Raw genomic sequence first — 19,506 nt, 5'->3', positions numbered from 1 at the left:
ACACCAGTTAGTGATATTGAAGAGTCAATTAGTCTAGTTAGGCCTCTCCTATATTGTATTTTTGAAATCATTTAAAAATACAAAGTTTCAAACTGTATAGTTATACATAGATGTGTTTTAACATACAGCTCTTTAGAAATACAGACCACACACATTTAACCTGTCCTATTAACATTTTCTCCATCACTTTTTTAAGTCCAGACACCCAAAACAACTATAAATCAAACCTTTGTTTATAGCACTTGCTGAATTCCAAAGTGTAAATGCTCACAGTGAAATCTTCTGTTTTAAACTGGTTCTATGATATGGTAATCCTTATGAAATTTCCTTCTTTTTTTGCAACGTGGGACAATATTCTAGATTTTAAAAGCCTTTTGGATTATTTCGCAACCATACAATATGTGATTTTTCTTTCCAGTTTTCTTTCATCTATAAATTATATATGTACATATATTTATATATGCACACACATATAAAATGTCTATAAACATATATATATGTGTTTTTGACCATCTCATTGAAAAGGATGTTACATTGCCTGGAATCAGACACGGATAACCTTTCAATTCTATTACTATTTGCATCTAAATATTTAACTGTTTTCAGATCCATCTAACTTTACTGTTGTCCAGCTCACCTTTTCCTGAAAAGCATGATAATTTCTGTCAAAATATATGCTAAAAATATGGAAAAAAACATACACATAACCAGAACCTAAGAGTCAACCATTCTTTCATGCATTATAAAATTCTCATTCTCTGCCTTTGACTGTTTTCTGTTTTATTAAAAACATACTAAAGCCTCTGCTATAAATATAATTTTCTAGATCCTTCAAAATCCTGAAGATAGTATCTGTTTCCTCCACCAACTCCTTGAAGAAGCCATCAATACCCAATATTTTAATTTCCTTTCCACTGACATTCTCCTCAAACCCTTACAATCTTGTTTTCATCCTTAGTAGGAAAGCACTTGGACCTGATGCCAGGGAACTGCATCTGAATCCCAATTCTGGCATGAACTTCAGTGTTAGATTCAGTGTAAAAACACTTAAATTCCAGATTGGGCATTTGATACTTGTATAACCTCCCTTCTCATTGCTTTAATCATTTTGTTACTTGGCTTCCTTGTTTGTAATATGCAGGAGTTGAACTATATGATCTTTAAAACCACTTCTTGCTCTGAAGTTTTATTTTCAATTCTATGAACTTCTCTTAACCTGACTCTTCATCTCTAAAACAGGAATAATCATGCCTGCAATGTTTGCTCCATTGGGTTATGGGGAAAATATTATGAAAACCTTAAAGCATCATATGCATGCATTATTATTACAATATTTTTAGTGACCACATCTATCTTTTGGATAGTCAGAGATATACATTACCTTCTTTTGGCTCTTCTCTGTTCTCACTACTTATTTTCTGCTTCTTTTGTTATTCTTTCCCCTTCTTTTGACCCCTTCATTTGGATATCCCTGGCCTTCCTCTCTTTCTCTATAGTCCTGATCATCAGATCCAGATGCATTCTCATTATGTCAACTGTTGCATCTTTGTAATGGATGTTCATATATCTATCTCCAGCAATTACCACTCTCCTAGGATGCAACTATGTATTAACAGTTTTCATCTAGATGTCCCACTGCTACCTCAAATTCAAAAAGTCCCAAATTGGCCTTTTTCTTTTCTTCCCCACTGCCAAGGGTTCCCAGAGACATCTGCCAATAACAGCATGCTTCTGAACAAGGATCATTGTCTATCTCATCCCTCAAATGTTATTGTAACAAGTATGTTAACCTACCTTTTCATTGTGTTGTAAAGTGCATTATCTACCATATGAATACTTTTTTCCACAATACTGGTAACATGGCATTTCTCAGTCCCTCCTGCAAAAAAAAATTAAAACAATCAAAATGGAAATAATTATTATTGCAAAATAATGAGGGAAATATAGAATTTAGAGTAAAAAGAGAACTTTCTGTCCTTCCTAGACCCTCACTTATCAGTAAGGGCACGATGAGAAAATAGCTCCAGCAATGTCAGAGGCAAAGCAGAATTGAACTTAGGTCTTCCAAAACCAAACTCTGTGCCTTTTTTTTGCATATGGTAATGCAACAAATCCAATATTACATTTAATTTGACTCAAGGTACCTGACATCTATGTTTTATTATCTTAAATGTCTTTGGAACTCAATCCAATGTACCTATTTTAATTTATGGCATATATTTTGTGAAAAAAATCAATGACTTGGAACTGATACAAGTTTTGAGGGAAATTTGAAATTTTTTTGATAAGCTAGCATTTCAAGTTAGTTCATAAAAAGTACTTTTTCTTAGTTTATTGAAGCTTGTTTTTTATTTGCATTTTGATAAACTGAGTATGACAGGGAACTAGAATTGAATAGGAGAGAAGGCTGAAAGGCCTTTGTAAAATTGCAATGCTTTTTTTAAGAATCCACAAATTATCTCTACAACAAAGGCTCATCCTTTTTACACTTATAACATTTCTCACATTTTCCCATTTCTCTCCACTCACATGATCACAATTATAGTTCAAGCCCTCATCACCTCTCACTTGGACTTTTCAAGTAGTTTCCTAATTGGAAAGCAGGCCTCAAGTTCTTTGCCCTCTCCAATACTTCACCTACAAAACTTCCAAAGTAATATTCCTAAAGTTTAGGTGTGACTAAAATAATTTTCTTGTTCAAGTCAAGAAGCATTTTTTAAGAACATACTATGTGCCAGGAATTTTGCTAACACTAGGAACATGAAGAAAGACAAAGATAGCACTTATATTGAAGGAGCTTCCAATTAATTTGGGGAGATGATATGAAAATAAAATGTAAAAACAAGATAAAAGCAGGACAAATTGGAAATAATCTCAAAAGACAGTCAATAAACCCCACTGTATTCATGCTATATTCTGGGATTACACACTGGGATTAAACATATTCCTTACTTGACAATTAAAATCCTTCACAAACTGACTCTACTTGCCTTTCCACTCTAATGACATATTTCACAAATTTTTAGTTCAGCCATACTAGCCTTTCTGATATTCATCACACTCAACCTTCCATCTACCATCCTTATCCTCTGCATGGGCCTCATACCTAGAATGCATTTATAGTCTCCTTGAGGACAAGGACTGTCTTGTTTGCTTGCATTTGTATTCCCAATGTTTAATACAATATCTGGCATACCATAATAAGCACTTTGTAAAAGCTTTTTTCACTCATTTTTCCTATTCCTTCAAAGCTCAGATCAAACCACTTGTCCACATGAAGCCTTTTCTAATTCTTCCAGTTGCCTGTTCCTCCTTTCTCCACTATTTATTGGGAGACTTGCACTCCTAAAAGGTGTTTTCTGAGACTGAACAACAGTTTTTATCAGGGGCCCTTGTTGTGCTTACTTTAGGTCCAACTCACCATGTTTACTTCTTCATCTCTTCACCAGATGCCTATTCTCCAGTTTGGGTATCCTCCCCACCACCCCTTCACCATCCTTTTATGTCTCCTCTTCCCTCATTAGAACATAAACTACTTAAGGACAAAGCCTGACTTTTTTCCCCCTTTATAGGTATCCCAAGCACTTAGTACAATGCCTGGCACATAGCAAAGACTTAATAAGACTTTATATCTATCTATCTATCTATCTATCTATCTATCTATCTATCTATCTATCTATCTATCTATCTATCTAATCTATCTGTCTGTCTGTCCATCCGTCCATCTGTCTTCCTGTCTATCCATCATCTATCTTTTTAAAAAAATTTCTCATTTGTTTTTATCTCATATACATATTTTTAACCCTAATCTTCTGTCTTAGAATCAATGATGAGTATTGGTTCCAGTAGGGGTTAGGCAATTGGGGCAGTTGGGGTTAAGTGACTTGCTCATGACCATGCAGCTAGAAAGTGTCTGAGGGCACACCTAGGGCTTCTCATTTAGACCTGGTTCTCTTTCTACCAAGCCACCTACCTAGCTGTCCCCACAATGACATTTAAAGTAAATTTTGAGGCACAGTACAAACAAGATGGATAAGTTAAAATATAGTACCTTTGTCCAGTCTCTACTTCACAGCACTTGATATATAATAAACACTTTAAAATGGTCATGCCCCAAATAAAAAAAAACAGTTTTTCAAATCTGTTCTCAAAAGTAAGTTTATTAAAAGTGAATTCATTAAAAAATTCTCCTGTGTTAGTTGGCAACTAAATGTAGCAGCTCTGTTTCCTTGCTATCTGGTACCTAAAAATAATCTCTTCTTTGCACCCCTTCAAATGATTCTTGACTGGTTCTCAGTGTTTGTTAGGATTGTTCATTTCCAAACTGGGTTTTGATCCCCTTTGCCTCATTCCATTTCAGCTGAAGTTAAATAAACCTTTGTGAACTTTGCCACATCCTGGGATGATCACACCTGGGATCCTGCCATTAACCACAAGTACTCCTTTTCAGTGATCAAAAACTTCCCAATCCCTTAGATCATGACCTCCTATTATTCCATGTTACCCCATGCCTTGTTCTTCTTAAATCTATTGATTGTCCTCATCATAAGCTAGACTAGTCCTCTACCCTTAGGTATGATCTCAGGCCATCACTCCTGTTCTGATTTTACTTTTCTTTCTTTCCTATCTCAAACCTCTAATTAAAAGGTTCATATTTACACTAACCTTTACTCTTAGAATGTTTTGCCCAATTGTCCTGTCTGTACTCACATCTTGTCACACTTCTGCCCTTGAATACACACACAGTAGTTCAAGACTACGTCATTCTTGGTTAATTTTAACCAATCTAAAATATTGCATTATGAAATTTTAGGATCAAATCCACCCCTGCTCCTTTTTAAGATGTTTTGTCATTGGCCTCTGTGTGATCCAGTAAAATGAATTTAACATATTTCTGTGTCTTAACATTTTAAAATCAAATTTGTTCCAAAACCAACAATAACCCATAAATTGTAGACTATCATTTTCCCTTATTTATTTCATGACACATCAGCTACTTTGATTGAATTGCTCAAATCTCCACCCAGGATTTTCCAGTTAGGACTCCGTTAGTGGCAGCCAAAGTCTCGAAAGAATTTAAAAATCCTATGGTAAATGTCACTGATGATTTTTTCCTACGGTATAACCTGGCTGAGTTTATGGAAAATTTATCTGGACAGCTTACCGAATCCTTCTAATTCACTGAAACCTGAAAGGAAGCAGAGAACTAGGTTTTTCTGTCAGCATCTGGAGCTGGAATTCTACATCAAAAGTATCCCTTAATTCCAAGATATCCTGCCTGTAGGAGCACTTAGGGTAATATTAATACAACAATCTAATGTTTGGAAAAAAAAACAGTTTACTTTGGGGACCATTTGTCTATTTTCTTCCTTAATATCTCTGTTTAACTTCATTAAGAGCAATGACAAAATCTCAAGCAGCCTAATTTCCCAGAGTAAATCACAAAGTAGAGGAGGAAGAAGCAAAAACACATTCATAGAAAAGCCATGGATTTCATCAAACTTTGGACTTTGAATCAGAAGATCTGTGTTCAAGTGCTAACTTGGCCATTAAGAATAATAATAGCTAACATATATATTTGTGAACTTGTCTAAATCACTTCTCAATGGACCTCAGTTTCTTCCTCTGTAATAAAATGTTTGAATAAAATCAAAGAGATTTAGACCCAGAAAGCACCACAGAAGCCATTAACTTTAACATCCTCATTTTAGACCAGGTGTTATGGCGATCTCTAACACTTTTTTTTCTAGCTTTGTGATTCTCCCAATAAATGAAATATAAGAACTAGAAGTTCACTAAAGTGAATTTTCTGTTTTAAATTAGTATAGCTTTCTAAAAATTGATCAGTACTTAATGAGGGAGAGGGGTAAGGAAGGATAGAATAAGCATTTATATAGTATCTAATATCTGTCAGGCTCCATGCTAAACACTTTATAAATATTATCTTATTTCATCCGCACAACAACTTATTCAAGTAGGCAGGTACTATTTTTATTCCCCCCCTTTTTTTGCAATTGAGGAAACTGAAACAATAGGTTATGTGACTTGTTTAGGGTCACACAACTAATGTATGTCTTCCTGACTTGAGGCCCATTGTGCTAGGTAACTGCCTCTAGTGACAACACATACCTTGTATTAAAATATACTGATGTCACCTCAACTATCTGCCAAGCCTCAATAGGATAGTTTTCCACTTCATGCCAATGAAAATGCTAAAAATAAGCTAGGAAGATTTTTTTTATTTCTTACCCCAAAAGAAGTTGGTGCTTTTCTGGATGAAAGAGAAAAGAACTTCAGTGCAGGCTACCACCATTGAAATTCCCAAGACAACCAACACTTTCATTCTAAAGAGAAGAAAACATCCAAGAAAAAAAGTCTCTATTAAAGACTTCATCTAGCGCTTATTGGATCACTCAGAAATCTACATGAATAAGACATTGTTCCCATGTATTTACAGAATGCTGCCTTCAGAATAAATAAAGATCAGGTTGGCATAGTAGAAAGATGAGTTAATTTAGATTTTGAAGATGTAGGTTCAAACACCAATTTTTCTATTGATTTCTGGTCCTCTATTTCCTTCTCCATAAAACGAGAGATTGAGGTAGATTATGGATGGAATCATAAATTTAAATTAAGAGGGAACTTCATAGGTCATCCATTCCAGTCTCATTTTACCAAAGAGAAAAATGAATCCTATGAAATTTGTACACTTTTTCTTAGCTAATAAGTAATCCAGAAAGGATTTGATCCCAGGTCCTTTGCCCCCAAAGCAAGTTCTTTTCCCATTATACTGCTCTGCATCCAACCAGTTCTAAAATTAATGATCAAATTAGGCTTGGTTATTATCTTATGGGAGGTGTTGTCAATACTTATTGGCATGGGATCTTTCTCCACTCATTTGGATTGCAATCTGTAACATAGCAAGCAAGTCTAAAGGAGCATCCTGAAGCTCTGAGCCCATGTTATTTGCCCAGAATAAATATCTTATGAGTGTCAAAGATAGAATTTGAAAACTTGAAAATGTCAAGTTACTCACTCTTATACCATGCCATGCATTGTATTATGCTTCTTTCAAAACATATTCAATAAAGGGTAACCATTGAAGTGCTGATGATCAAACCTATCATTCTGCACCATTGCCATACAACATACCTTAGTGGTTATAGATATCCCAAATGAAACTCCTAAATGACAATTACTGAAGTGTTTAACATTTTTTTTATATTTGCAAAGTGAGTATTGTATTGTAATCTGTTCTGGCAATTTTATAGAATTACAAAGGTCACATAGCTAGTAAGTGTCGGGTAAGAGTTATAATTTCATAGACTAATGGAGCTCAAAGGGACCATAGCTATTATCTAGTCCAATTTTCTCATTTTATAGATGAAGAAATTTTGGCACAAAGAAAGTAAGTGAATTGCCAAAGGTTGCACAGCTAATTGGTGGAAGTAAGATCTTCTTTTAAGTCTTTTAGAATCTCATTGACTAGCACTTGAGCTGCCCTTCTCTTATTTATTGATCTTATTACATGATCAGCCACTTTTCTGTTTTGATTATTATTTATGTTGATAGTATCTTTTAAATCACCCCTTGCATATATAACACTATTGATAACATGCTGCCACCAATTTTCACCAATCTCTCCACTGATATTTTGATTCTTTGGAAGATATAGTACCATAATGGATATGTTAAATTGACAAAGATACAACATATACTATGGAACTGGAAGGAACTTTAAAGATTATTTATTACAGTCAAGGAAACTGAAGGCCAGAAAGAAGAGACTTGTCTGTGGTTATAGAAGGTGTCAGAGCTGACATTTGAACCCGAATCTCCTGTCTTTTAGCAAGTATTGTTTCCATAGTATCATATTGCTTATGATATGACATTATATTATTTTGCTATATTATGATATGACATACCCATAAGAACAAAGCACAGTGGATTTAATTAAAAGTCTATGTCCTTAATTGATTGGTCCCCTTGTCTCATGAATCTTGAAACACTTCAGATCTTACTAATCCATTCTAATGAGAATTCATTTTGACATATTTTCCCCAATGGATCAACATAAATTTAAGTTAAAATATGAGCCCTTAAGTATTTCAAACAGAAAAAATATCACATCAGCTTTATTGATGCAATGGGTTAACATTCACTAGCCAGCCTAAAACCATGGCCCTTTCTTAGACCAACTTCATAAGTTTCAATGATAAATTTCTCTTATGAAATAAGAAGTAAAAAAGTTTTAAAGTCTGACCTTTTTTTCCTCCTCCCAGGAGAGGCAACAATCTCACACAGTTCTATATTTTATCGTTGACTGTAACTCTCCTGAAATGTGAACTTCAAGTGATTCCCTGTGACCAAACCACTGACCATATAAACCAGTTCTCTGCTCTAATGCTCACTCAAGCTGTTCGGAAATGGAGTGGCTTGAGGCTCATTGACAAAAGATTCTTGGATCATGTTTTAGTATTAATGCTAGTTTTCCCTCTCTACTCTCTCTAATCACAAACAAAGAATTAAATGAAGATATCAAGCTAGAAGTATTTTAAGGTAGCTAAAACATTCCTGAACTGGATGTTTAGAAGGCCCGATTTAAGATCCATTTCTAGCTATTTAATAACTGAGTGTCCTAAAACAAGTAATTTGCATTTTCTCAGGCAATTCTGAAAAAGAGAGATAATAAAGCTCATATTTCCATGACAATTTATGGTTAAAAACAAAAACTTAGGATGTAGGTAGTGGAAATATTATCACCTTCATTCCACCCCACCCCTAATAAGGAAACCGAGGATTGGAGAGGAAATAATTTGCTCAGGATCACATAGGTAGTGAATGTCAGAGCCAAGATTCGATCCTGATCTTGTTCTACCTTCAAGTCTAACACATTACATGCTATGCTACTGTTTGTTGTGATTTAGTTGAGTCTGACGCTTTGTGACCCCATTTGGGGTTTTCTTGGCTAAAGACACTGGAGTAGCTTGCCATTTCTTTCTCTGGCTCATTTCATAGATGAGGGGCTGAAGCAAACAGGATTACATGACTTGTCTACGGTCACAAAGCTAGCGAGTGTCTGACATCAGATTTGAACTCAGGAAGATGAGTCCTCCTGACTTCAGAACTAGCATGCTATTCATCCTGCTGCCTATCTGCTCTTATTCTGCTGTGCTTCTCTATATTACCCTCACCCTCTCTACCTGGTATCTAACTTGTAGCCCAGCCCCTGATTCAGTCCTCTGACTATTCCAATATAGACACTGGCAAAGTTATTCTTTTCCTCCTGAACCTGGTCTTGCCTTTTCCTGAAGCACCTTCACATGTTTCCCTACCTGACTTCCTATTTATTTGCCATACAGACATCAACTTTACAGATTACTGGATCCACTTTCAAATGCTTAAACTCAATTTTAATTAACAGTATGACACTGGATCAGACCTTTTCCTTCTCTGAGTTTGCTTCCACCTTTGCAAAATGAAAGAGTTGGATTAGAACAGAGATTTTCAATTTTTTAAATTGTGAAACCTATAATTAAAAGTGTTTTGAGTACCTATCATACCAATAGGCATCTATCTACTTATTTATAAATTATATGTATATACAAGTTAAGATGTAGTATGTTATAGTAGGTAGAGAACTGGCCTGGAAATAGAGAAGACCTGAGTTCAAGTTCAACACATATTTTATGTGTAACTTTGACCAAATGCCTTTATCCCTCAGCATTCTGAGAACACTTTTAAGATTATAAGTTGCAAATAGCAGCAGAAATATTGTTTGAAGAATGACTTGTGTTATGCCCACCCTTCAGAGAAAATTGAGAGAAATAAGTAACCCAGTTTTATATGTCCATATATCTTTTTGTCAGTTGATGCCATCTCTACTGGGGGAAAGTAAAGGATTTCAGATATAATGAATCATGAAGATATTAAAGATGTATTCAAAAGCTGACTCTAATGAGCAAAGTGTTCATGGACCAGACTTACAGATATATTTCTAATATTTCACATGATTGATTTCTGAATCTTTAAATTGGAGGGGACTTAAAATTTTGTTGATCTTAAAAGTTAAGCCTCTATTATCTGCAGTCTGCAAGCTGGTAGACCATTTGTAAAGATCCTTTGAAATGCCAAAGACATACTCTTAGATCTGAATATGCTTGGCCAGTGTTACAGTCAGGAAAGACTTTCAAATGAGAGTCTTCTTTGGAGAGCTATACTATTATCTTGCTATTCAATTCTTTATCTTGCGATTGATTGTCAATATTATGTTAATACTTCTGTTGTGCCACTTGTTTGATTGACATCCAGGACCCTCAATCCTTAATCCATCCTTGAAGCCTATGATAAACTGTCCAGCTTCTTTTTATTTTTTTTAACCCTTACCTTCCCCTATTGAATAGTCTGCTTCTTGATGGCAACCCTGCCACAGCCACTAGTTGATTTGGCAAGCAAGGTCTGGGGCTGCTGGGAGTGGGGAAAAATTTTCCTATTGGAATTTATTCAGCTGCTGTTGTGAGTGCCCAGGAAATAGGTTTTAACTGATTTGAAGGGTCTGAGGTAGGGGGGCAGCTGGGTAGCTCAGTGGAGTGAGAGTCAGGCCTAGAGACAGGAGGTCCTAGGTTCAAACCTGGCCTCAGCCACTTCCCAGCTGTGTGACACTGGGCAAGTCATTTGACCCCCATTGCCCACCCTTACCAATCTTCCACCTATGAGACAATACACCGAAGTACAAGGGTTTAAAAAAAAAAAGTTATGAAGGGTCTGAGGTCAGGCTCAAAAAGGAGATTGGGCATTAGCCCATCTGGATTGGTAGAGGGAGTTTAATTATCTGGGAATATCTACTACCTTTGAAATCACAGCTTCAGGCCTTATGCCTATCCCAATTATATTAGAAATTATACACATTACAAAACTTACACCAAAACAGAACACAAAAGAGATGAGATAAGGATGGAATGATAGTGAAGGGAAGGGGAAGAGTCCGAAAAGTGCTAAAAGATATGAGTAGGTATGTTATGTAGGAGATGATGATCCATAATTACATACCATGGGTCATCATCCTTGCCTAAGATTGGTTGATAAAATATCTTTAGGTTCAGAGAGTGGTTCTCACTTTGGAGACCAGTAGAAGACCCCCTCCTAGGTCACAATTTCCACTATATGTCTCCTCTAAAGTCTCCAGCTCCTCCTTTATTCTTCCAACTCCTACTTCTTTAGGAGGGGGCTTCAGGCTAGTGTTCACCAAATGTCTCCCTCACTGATAGGTTAATTTCCTATTTTTGATGCTTTTATTTTATAATTATATTTAACAAGTTAGGAAAATATAGTCTAGTGGAAAGATCCTTAGATGAACTCAGGTTCTTTTTTTATTTTATTTTTATTAATGCTGCCTCTCCCATCAGTTAACTGGCTGAGATAGGGCAAGTCACTTATTTAATGGCCCTAAATTTCCAATTTTGTGAAGTGAGATCACAGACTAAATGATCTCTTAAGTACCTTCCAACACTTACTATCTATAAATAAAATTTTGTTATTTTTTTTTAAAACAGAAACTTTGTGCCTGGCACCACAAACACTGAGAGAACAGGACCACGTTAAAAAAGTTTTATTTCATAAGCACACGTTCACCTCTTTCCCTATCCCCAATCTAGTCAGGAGATAGACCCACACAGAGAAAAAGACTTATAGCCTCTGTGTCTTGGAGAGATCAACAAATGTGAATTGTTTCTTGAGGCTGAGGGTGTATCTTCCTACCATTTAAATAGGACAAATATCACATAGACTCTAGCCTTTCTTTCAAGGCAAACAGTGAAATTGTAATGACAAGCTGTTTCTAGCTCAGATGTCTATTAGCATAGGAAGCTTTGAACCTTTTACTTAGTGTTTTTTTTTAAGAGGACTATTATTTTTACTCTCAAGAAAAAAATCAAAGCCTTCACATTCAGTTCAATGATTTTTGTTGCCTATGAATACCAAAGTTATCTTTGTTGTTTGGGAGAGAAGGCCAACGTATTCATTTTCTTTGACCATTTCAGTCCATGAAAATAAATCAATTCTTGATTTACCTTCATTATGTTAATTCCTTCTCTTGCTCTCTCTCTTTCTTTTAAGCAGTGAAAAGTTTCATGATTACTATGCAGCCCCAATGCACAAACTTGCTGTATACTCTTAGTAAAACTTTCTTACTAAATATACAGCTGTGTGGCAGAATGAAAAGGGTCCTCATTCAAAATCAAAAGATTTGAATTCAAACCCTGATTCTACCAGACTCTCTTCCCACTTAAGGGATAACTACCAATCAGTTGACCAATCAGCAAGCATTTATTAAGTGACTAGGATATGTGATGTGCTGTGCTAGGCACTGAAGCTACAAAGTACAAATGAAGAGTTGTATAAACTTGGGCAATATGTAAACTAGTTGATTCTTATTTTGGTCTAATTCAAATTGGGGTAATGATACCTATATTTCCCCTTTCGCTGATTAGAAGCAACTAGGTATTACAATGGAGAGAATTCTGGGTCTGGAGTCAGAAAGACTTGAGTTCAAGTCCAGCCTCAGATACTTTGTAGCTGTGTGACCCTGGGAGTCACCTAACCTTTGTTTGTATTAATTTCTTCATCTGTAAAATAGGGATAATAAAAGGATTTACTTCCCAGGGTTGTTATGAAGATCAATAGGAGATGATATTTGTAAAATGTGTTGCAAACTTTTAAGCCCCATATAAATTGTGTACTATATATTATTATTTATAATATTCTTATATAAATGTTAGCTATTGTTTTGGTTGTTATGAGGATAAAATGAGAAATTTTGGAAAGTGTTCTACGGATGCCAGCTATTATTAAATTTGATAAGGTTATATCATCATTGAATATGTATCTGAGTGTTTGGTTTTTAGCATTTATTGGTTAAATTTGTTCCATTAACCTTTTTTCAAACTTTTTAAAAGTTTTATGGCAATCCTGAGACATTGTTCATATCAAAACCCCAGTTTTATAGTTGATGAAAGTCAGATTCAAAGAAGGCAAGAGACTTGTCCACAGATACATAGATGTGGACATTAGCCTCAAAGTGGCAAAGAAATGATTCTACGTCTTTTCAGGCTGGTCATTAGATTATTAAGTCCAGATCTTGCCAAAATGGAAAGACTTTGAGACACATTTTCTGTTGCCCAAACACCAATCCATTTATTCTTCCTGATAGGTTCTCTTTTCTAATCCTCAGTAGCTATTCTAAATTTTCTTTTTGACTTCTTCATAACACCATCTCTTCTTCCAGATATTGGAGATTAAATTTTTTTTTTAATGAGAATCCCAGAGGCAGATATCTGGCTCAGTGGATTGAGAGCCAGGCTAGAGATGGAAGGTGATGGGTTCAAACCCAGCCTCAGATACTTAGATACAAATCACTTAACCTACCCCCTCCAAAAAAAAAAACAATGCAAAACACAGAATTGATTATAAGATAAAAGATAAGGGTTTAAAAAACATGTTATTTTCAATCCCTTCACCACTCACATTGTATTAGGGAGAAAAAGAAATGCATACATAGATAAGTAATATAGTAAAATCTAGGTTGTGATATAGGAAAAAATGCTCTAGGAAAATTTGAGGACAAAAAGGACACTTTTAGATAGGAGGAATAGGAAAAGAGGAAGCAAAAGCAACAGTTGGGTTGAATCTTGAAGGAAGAGATTCTGAAATTGAGAAATGGGGAAAAATGTGTTTCTCAGCATAGAGAATTACTTCCACAAAGGCACAGGAGTGAGGGATGGCATTTATTTGAGAAAGCATACAGTCCTGCTTTGCAGGCCTCAGAAGTATACAAAGGAATATAATGTGAAAAAGAAAATTGAAGTCAATCTATATAAGACATTAACTTCCAGGTTAAGAAGCTTGCATTTTATCATATAGATGACATGCCCAAATTAACTCTCTCTCTCTCAGAGGCTCCTTCCAACCCTTGTGGGAAAGTCCCAGAGAGGAGCTACGAACTATGCACTGAGAATAGTTGAAGAGGTAGAAAAAGGAAGCTGTATCTCCTTTTAAGCTGAGGCAGTGGCACAGCTCCCTACTTCCCTTACCACAGAGAGGCTCAGGGGACCACCGAGAGTTTATTGTGTTGCCCCAAAACACCAAGTCTGGAACAACAGGCTCACCTGAAACAGCTTAGGAACCTGCAGATGAGGCAGGAATCACCTATTTGCCCTCATTCACTATACATTCCTTCCAACTGGCCAATTAGGGAGACAGAACTTTGTGAAACACTGACTATGTAACCCTGGCAACTCTTTAAATTGCAAAGAAAGTAATATTTCTCATTGGGAGAGGAAATTTCTCATGGGAAGCTCTTTCTACCAATGAAATCATATCTAGTTAAAGCTAACGAGGCACAATTTTGAGTGTGGCAGGATTAATTCTTAAACTCTTGGAAAGAGCCCAGGAAGGAAAGTGAAAGATTAGATATAATCTCAGACCTTATATTACCCCCAAAGGTAGCTAAGAAAATGTTAATAACTACTGACCCATATGCTTATTTTTCTACTGGTACAAAATTTATATGAGAAAAATGTTCATGCATCTAATACATTTTTAATGAAGGCATGAAAAGGAAGAAGAGGCTTTTGTAAATGGTGGTTCTTCAGTAAACCACAGTCATGCCACTGACTGAAAAGGTACATAGCAGAGGAATCAAACATGCTACCAGTGGACCCAGAGCACTCCAAAAAAGGGCCCAAAACAGAATCAAATGTAATTCCTTTATTATTTTGATTAATTAATTTGTTATATTAAAATTCCCAGAAATCTCTCATTTTTCTTCTCCTTTCTATACTAGAGATAGTATCATTTAACAAAAAGACATATATCTATGTGAAATTATGTCTTGTTATGTTTCTATGATATTGATTCTCTGGAAATGGACACATGCAAACAATATTTCTAATTTGGATGAGTTGATATTTTAAATAAAAAGAGGCATATAATCAATTATGGTTTTCTATGGCAATATTTATCCTCCCCATAGACCTTTTATACAGTTTAATCATTTAATATTTATATATGTTTGATACCAGAGGTGTAGAAAATGTAAAATTTCACACTTATGTATTGACCATACAAAACATTTCATTGAATAAAGAAAAATGCCACTTTTGCAGTTTCTAGCAATGTGGCTTTAAGACATATGTTAAAATCTTATAGGGTACCATGAAAGATGTAAAAAATATAACTGTTTAATGATCTCTATTAATATGAAGCAAGACATAAAACAAGGAGATATGGGTTTGTCAAAAATCATTTACGGAAAATTAAAACAACTCTGAGGTGCCACTTCACACCTAGCAGACTGGCAAACATGACAGCAAAAGAAAGTAGTAAATGATGGAGGGGATATGGCAAAATAGGAACATTAATGCATTGCTGGTGGAATTGTAAATTAATCCAACCATTCTGGAGAGCAATTTGGAACCATGTCCACAGGGTGTTAAAAGACTGCCTACCCTTTGATCCAACCATACCAGTACTGGGTTTGTACCCCAAAGAGATCACAGGGAAAATAACTTGTATAAAAATATTCATAGCTGTGCTCTTTGTGGTGGCAAAAAATTGGAAAATGAGGGGATGCCCTTCTATTGGGGAATGGCTAAACAAATTGTGGTATCGGTTGGTGATGGAATACTATTGTGCTCAAAGGAATAATAAACTGGAGGAATTCCATGTGAACTGGAAAGACCTCCAGGAAATGATGCAGAGTGAAAGGAGCAGAACCAGGAGAACATTGTACAGACTATTATACTGTGGCGAAATTGATTGTAATGGATGTCTGTACTAGCAGCAATGCAATAATCCAAAACATTTCTGAGGGACTTATGAGAAAGAACACAATCCACAACATGAGAAAGAACTGTGGGAGCAGAAACATAGAAGAAAAACAACTGCTTGACCACATGGTTCAATGGGGATATGATTTGGTATGTAGATTCTAAATGATCACTCTAGTGAAAATATCAATAATATGGAAAAAAGGTCTTGATCAGCAATACATGTAAAACCTTTGTACAAACAAAAACAATGTAGTCAAAATCAGAAGGGAAACAACAAATTGGGAAAAATCTTTATAACAAAAAACTCTGACAAGGGGTCTAATTACTCAAATATACAAGGAGTTAAATCAATTGTATAAAAAATCAAGTCATTCCCCAATTGATAAGTGGGCAAAAGACATGAATAGGAAATTTTCAGGTAAGGAAATCAAAAGTATCAATAAGCATATGAGAAAGTGTTCTAAATCTCTAATAATTAGAGAAATGCAAATCAAAACAACTCTGAGGTATCACCTCACACCTAGCAGATTGGCTAAAATGAAAGAAGGGGAGAGTAATGAATGTTGGAGGGGATGTGGCATTAATGCATTGCTGGTGGAGTTGTGAACTGATCCAACCATTCTGGCTGGCAATTTGGAACTATTGTCAAAGGGCTATAAAAAATGCCTGCCCTTTGATCCAGCCATACCATTGTTGGGTTTGTACCCCAAAGAGATCATAAATAAACAGACTTGTACGAAAATATTTATAGCTGCTCTTTTTGTGGTGGCAAAAAACTGGAAAAGGAGGGTATGTCCTTCAATTGGGGAATGGCTGAACAAATTGTGGTATATGCTGGATGGAATACTATTGTGCTAAAAGGAATAATACACTGGAGGAATTCCATGTGAACTGGAAAGACCTCCAGGAACTGATGCAGAGCAAAAGGAGCAGAGTCAGAAGAACATTGTACACAGAGACCAATACACTGTGGTAAAATCGAATGTAATGGACTTCTGTACTAGCAGCAATGCAATGCCAGGACAATTTTGAGGGATTTATGGTAAAGAACGCTACCCACATCCAGAGGAAGGACTGCAGGAGAGGAAACATATAAGAAAAACAACTGCTTGAACGCATGGGTCGGGGTGGACATGATTGAGGGTGTGGACTCGAAACTACCACACCAATGCAACTACCAACAATTTGGAAATAGGTCTTGATCAATGACACATGATAAAACCAGTGGAAATGTGCGTCGGCCATGGGTGGGGGGGCGCGGGGGGTGAAGGGGAAAGTGGGAGGATGAATCATGTAACCATGTTAAAAACGAATATTAATAAATGTTTAAAAAAAACCCAGTGGAATTGCTCATTGGCTATGGAAGGGGGTAGGAGGAGGGGAAGGAAAGAATATGAATCACGTAAACTTGAAAAATTCTTCTTAATTAATCAATAAAATAAAAATAAATTTAAAAAATCATTTGCCAAAATTGTAGAGGGCTTCTGGTCCCAAGTCTAAATTAAAGATGAATTCCAAAAAGATGATGAAGTCCTTCATATATTCCTATTTGCTTCTAGGTATATTGATTATATCAAGCCCTGGAACATTAAGGAATCTGAGAATGGGATATAACCAGATGATTTCTTTGCTATAGGTAACTCCTAATGAGGAAACTTTCCCTAACAATGCAGATTAGCACCTGATCTGCAACCTTTAATATTGCTGGACCTATTATACTAAACCTATAATTTCATGCTAGCCATCAAGATAGAAAAAACAAGTGGGAGAAAAATGTTTACTGTACAGACTATGATAAGCAATTGGATAGGTTTTAGACTATGCTGGGCAATTGGATAGCATTCAGAACTACTGACATAGTAAATAGGAAAGGAATAGCTAACTATTATGGGACAATAATATTCTATTATATGCACCTGCCACAATTTAACTATCAATTTCCAATGAATCATTGGTTTCTAGGGAGTTAGTACCTATCGGTCTATCTATCTATCTATCTATCTATCTATCTATCTATCTATCTATCTATCTATCTATCTATCTATCTTCTATCTACCTATCTACCTATCTTTTATTTGCTGTCATTGATATCCTCAGGGTAAAAAAATACCATTGCCATTGTGTCAAAGGATATGAACAATATCATTCACTTTTATTCCATTAATACATGTTGTCTCACAGAAATTTAGCCAATTCATAGAAAAAGTATTTTAATATTAGAATGTGAGCTCTTCAAGTGAGGGGAGCATCCTTTTGTATCCTGGTACTTAGCCCAGTGTTTGACTTAGTTGGATGCTAATTGACTGATATTCAATCTATCTAGCTGAGTGAATGAATGACTGGAGTGGGGAGAAAGGAGGTAGAGAGATCAAAGGTGTGGAGTGTTAAAGACTCATGTCAGGATGGTGGCAGTGTCATAGGAATGGATGCAAGATGTTATTAAGATAAATATGATAGGACTTTACCATAAATGGGATATGGTGGAAGAGAGAGACAGAGACAGAGAGAGAGAGAGAGAGAGAGAGAGAGAGAGAGAGAGAGAGAGAGACAGAGAGAGAGAGAGAGACAGAGAGAGAGACAGAGAGAGAGGAAGGGAAGGAGGGAGGAAGGGAGGTCAGTGATGACTAAGATTGAGTTGAAAAAACTGGTGATTTTCATGAATTTATTTAATCTACTTTACCAAAGATAATTCCTCCATTAAATTTGTATTCCTTTTTCTAGAATTATCTAAGTAAATTATCATTATTTTTGCCCTTCTTTTCTATGCTTATTCCCTTAAATTTTTTTTCTTGTTGTTGTTTAGTACTTGGATCATGTCTGACTTTTTGAGGCCCAATGACAAATGACAAATTCTGTTATTTTTTTTACTTCAAAATATTTTTTGGGGAGATAAAAATGTTTGTACAAAAATATTTATAGACATGCTTTTTGTGATGGCAAAAATTGAAAAATTAGGGGGTGTCCCTCGATTGGGGAATGACTGAACAAATTGTGGTATATGATGATGTTGGAATACTATTGTGCTGTAAGGAATGATAAATTGGAAAGCCCTCCATGAACTGATGTGGAGTGAAATGAGCAGAATGAGAAGAACAATGGTACTTGTGGGATGATCAAATTTAATGACTCAGGTCAATCTTGAGGGACTTATGAGAAAGAATGCCATCCACATAAAAAGAAAGAACTGTGGGAGTAGAAACACAGAAGAAAAAATATGATTTATCACTTGTTTATATGGGTATAGGATTTGGGGTTTTGGTTTTAAAAGATTATTGTCATAAAATGAATAATATGGAAATAGATATTGAGTGATAATACATGTATAATGTAGTTGAAATGCTTGTCAGCTCTGAGAGGGAGGAGGGACGAGGGGAGGGGGAGAACAGAATTATGTAACCATGGAAAATTACTTTAAAATGAACAAAAATATGTTTTTTTTTCTTTTTTACCAATATCTTAGATAAAGGTATCATGACATGAATTAGTAAATAGGCCAACATTCGTTGCTATGACTGTAATGCTATAGTAAACAATTGATGTCTTTCCCTATAATCTGTCATTACTAATTCTATCCCTATACTACTTAATTTACTTCAAATACTTCTTTGGACACATTCTATATCTCAAGAATGTTAAATATGTCCTAATTGTCTATGGGATGAAGGCTAAATTCTTCTGT

The 19,506-nt window shown here is 35.5% G+C and overlaps 1 protein-coding gene across 1 annotated transcript in view; it reads right to left on the bottom strand.

The window, feature by feature from the left end:
• Positions 1-6,343, bottom strand: part of TPO (thyroid peroxidase) — a 229,982-nt gene extending 223,639 nt beyond the window's left edge. The window contains exons 1-2 of the mRNA XM_044659561.1: positions 6,250-6,343; positions 1,795-1,879 (exon numbers count right to left, since the gene is read on the bottom strand). Of these exons, the coding sequence (XP_044515496.1) occupies positions 1,795-1,879; positions 6,250-6,343 (179 nt within the window). The remainder of the gene's footprint in view (positions 1-1,794; positions 1,880-6,249) is intronic.
• Positions 6,344-19,506: the final 13,163 nt, after the last annotated feature.

Source organism: Gracilinanus agilis, chromosome 2 (assembly GCF_016433145.1).
Source record: "Gracilinanus agilis isolate LMUSP501 chromosome 2, AgileGrace, whole genome shotgun sequence".
In the NCBI taxonomy this organism is placed as follows: domain Eukaryota; kingdom Metazoa; phylum Chordata; class Mammalia; order Didelphimorphia; family Didelphidae; genus Gracilinanus; species Gracilinanus agilis.
This window is presented reverse-complemented; position numbering and strand designations above follow the sequence as displayed.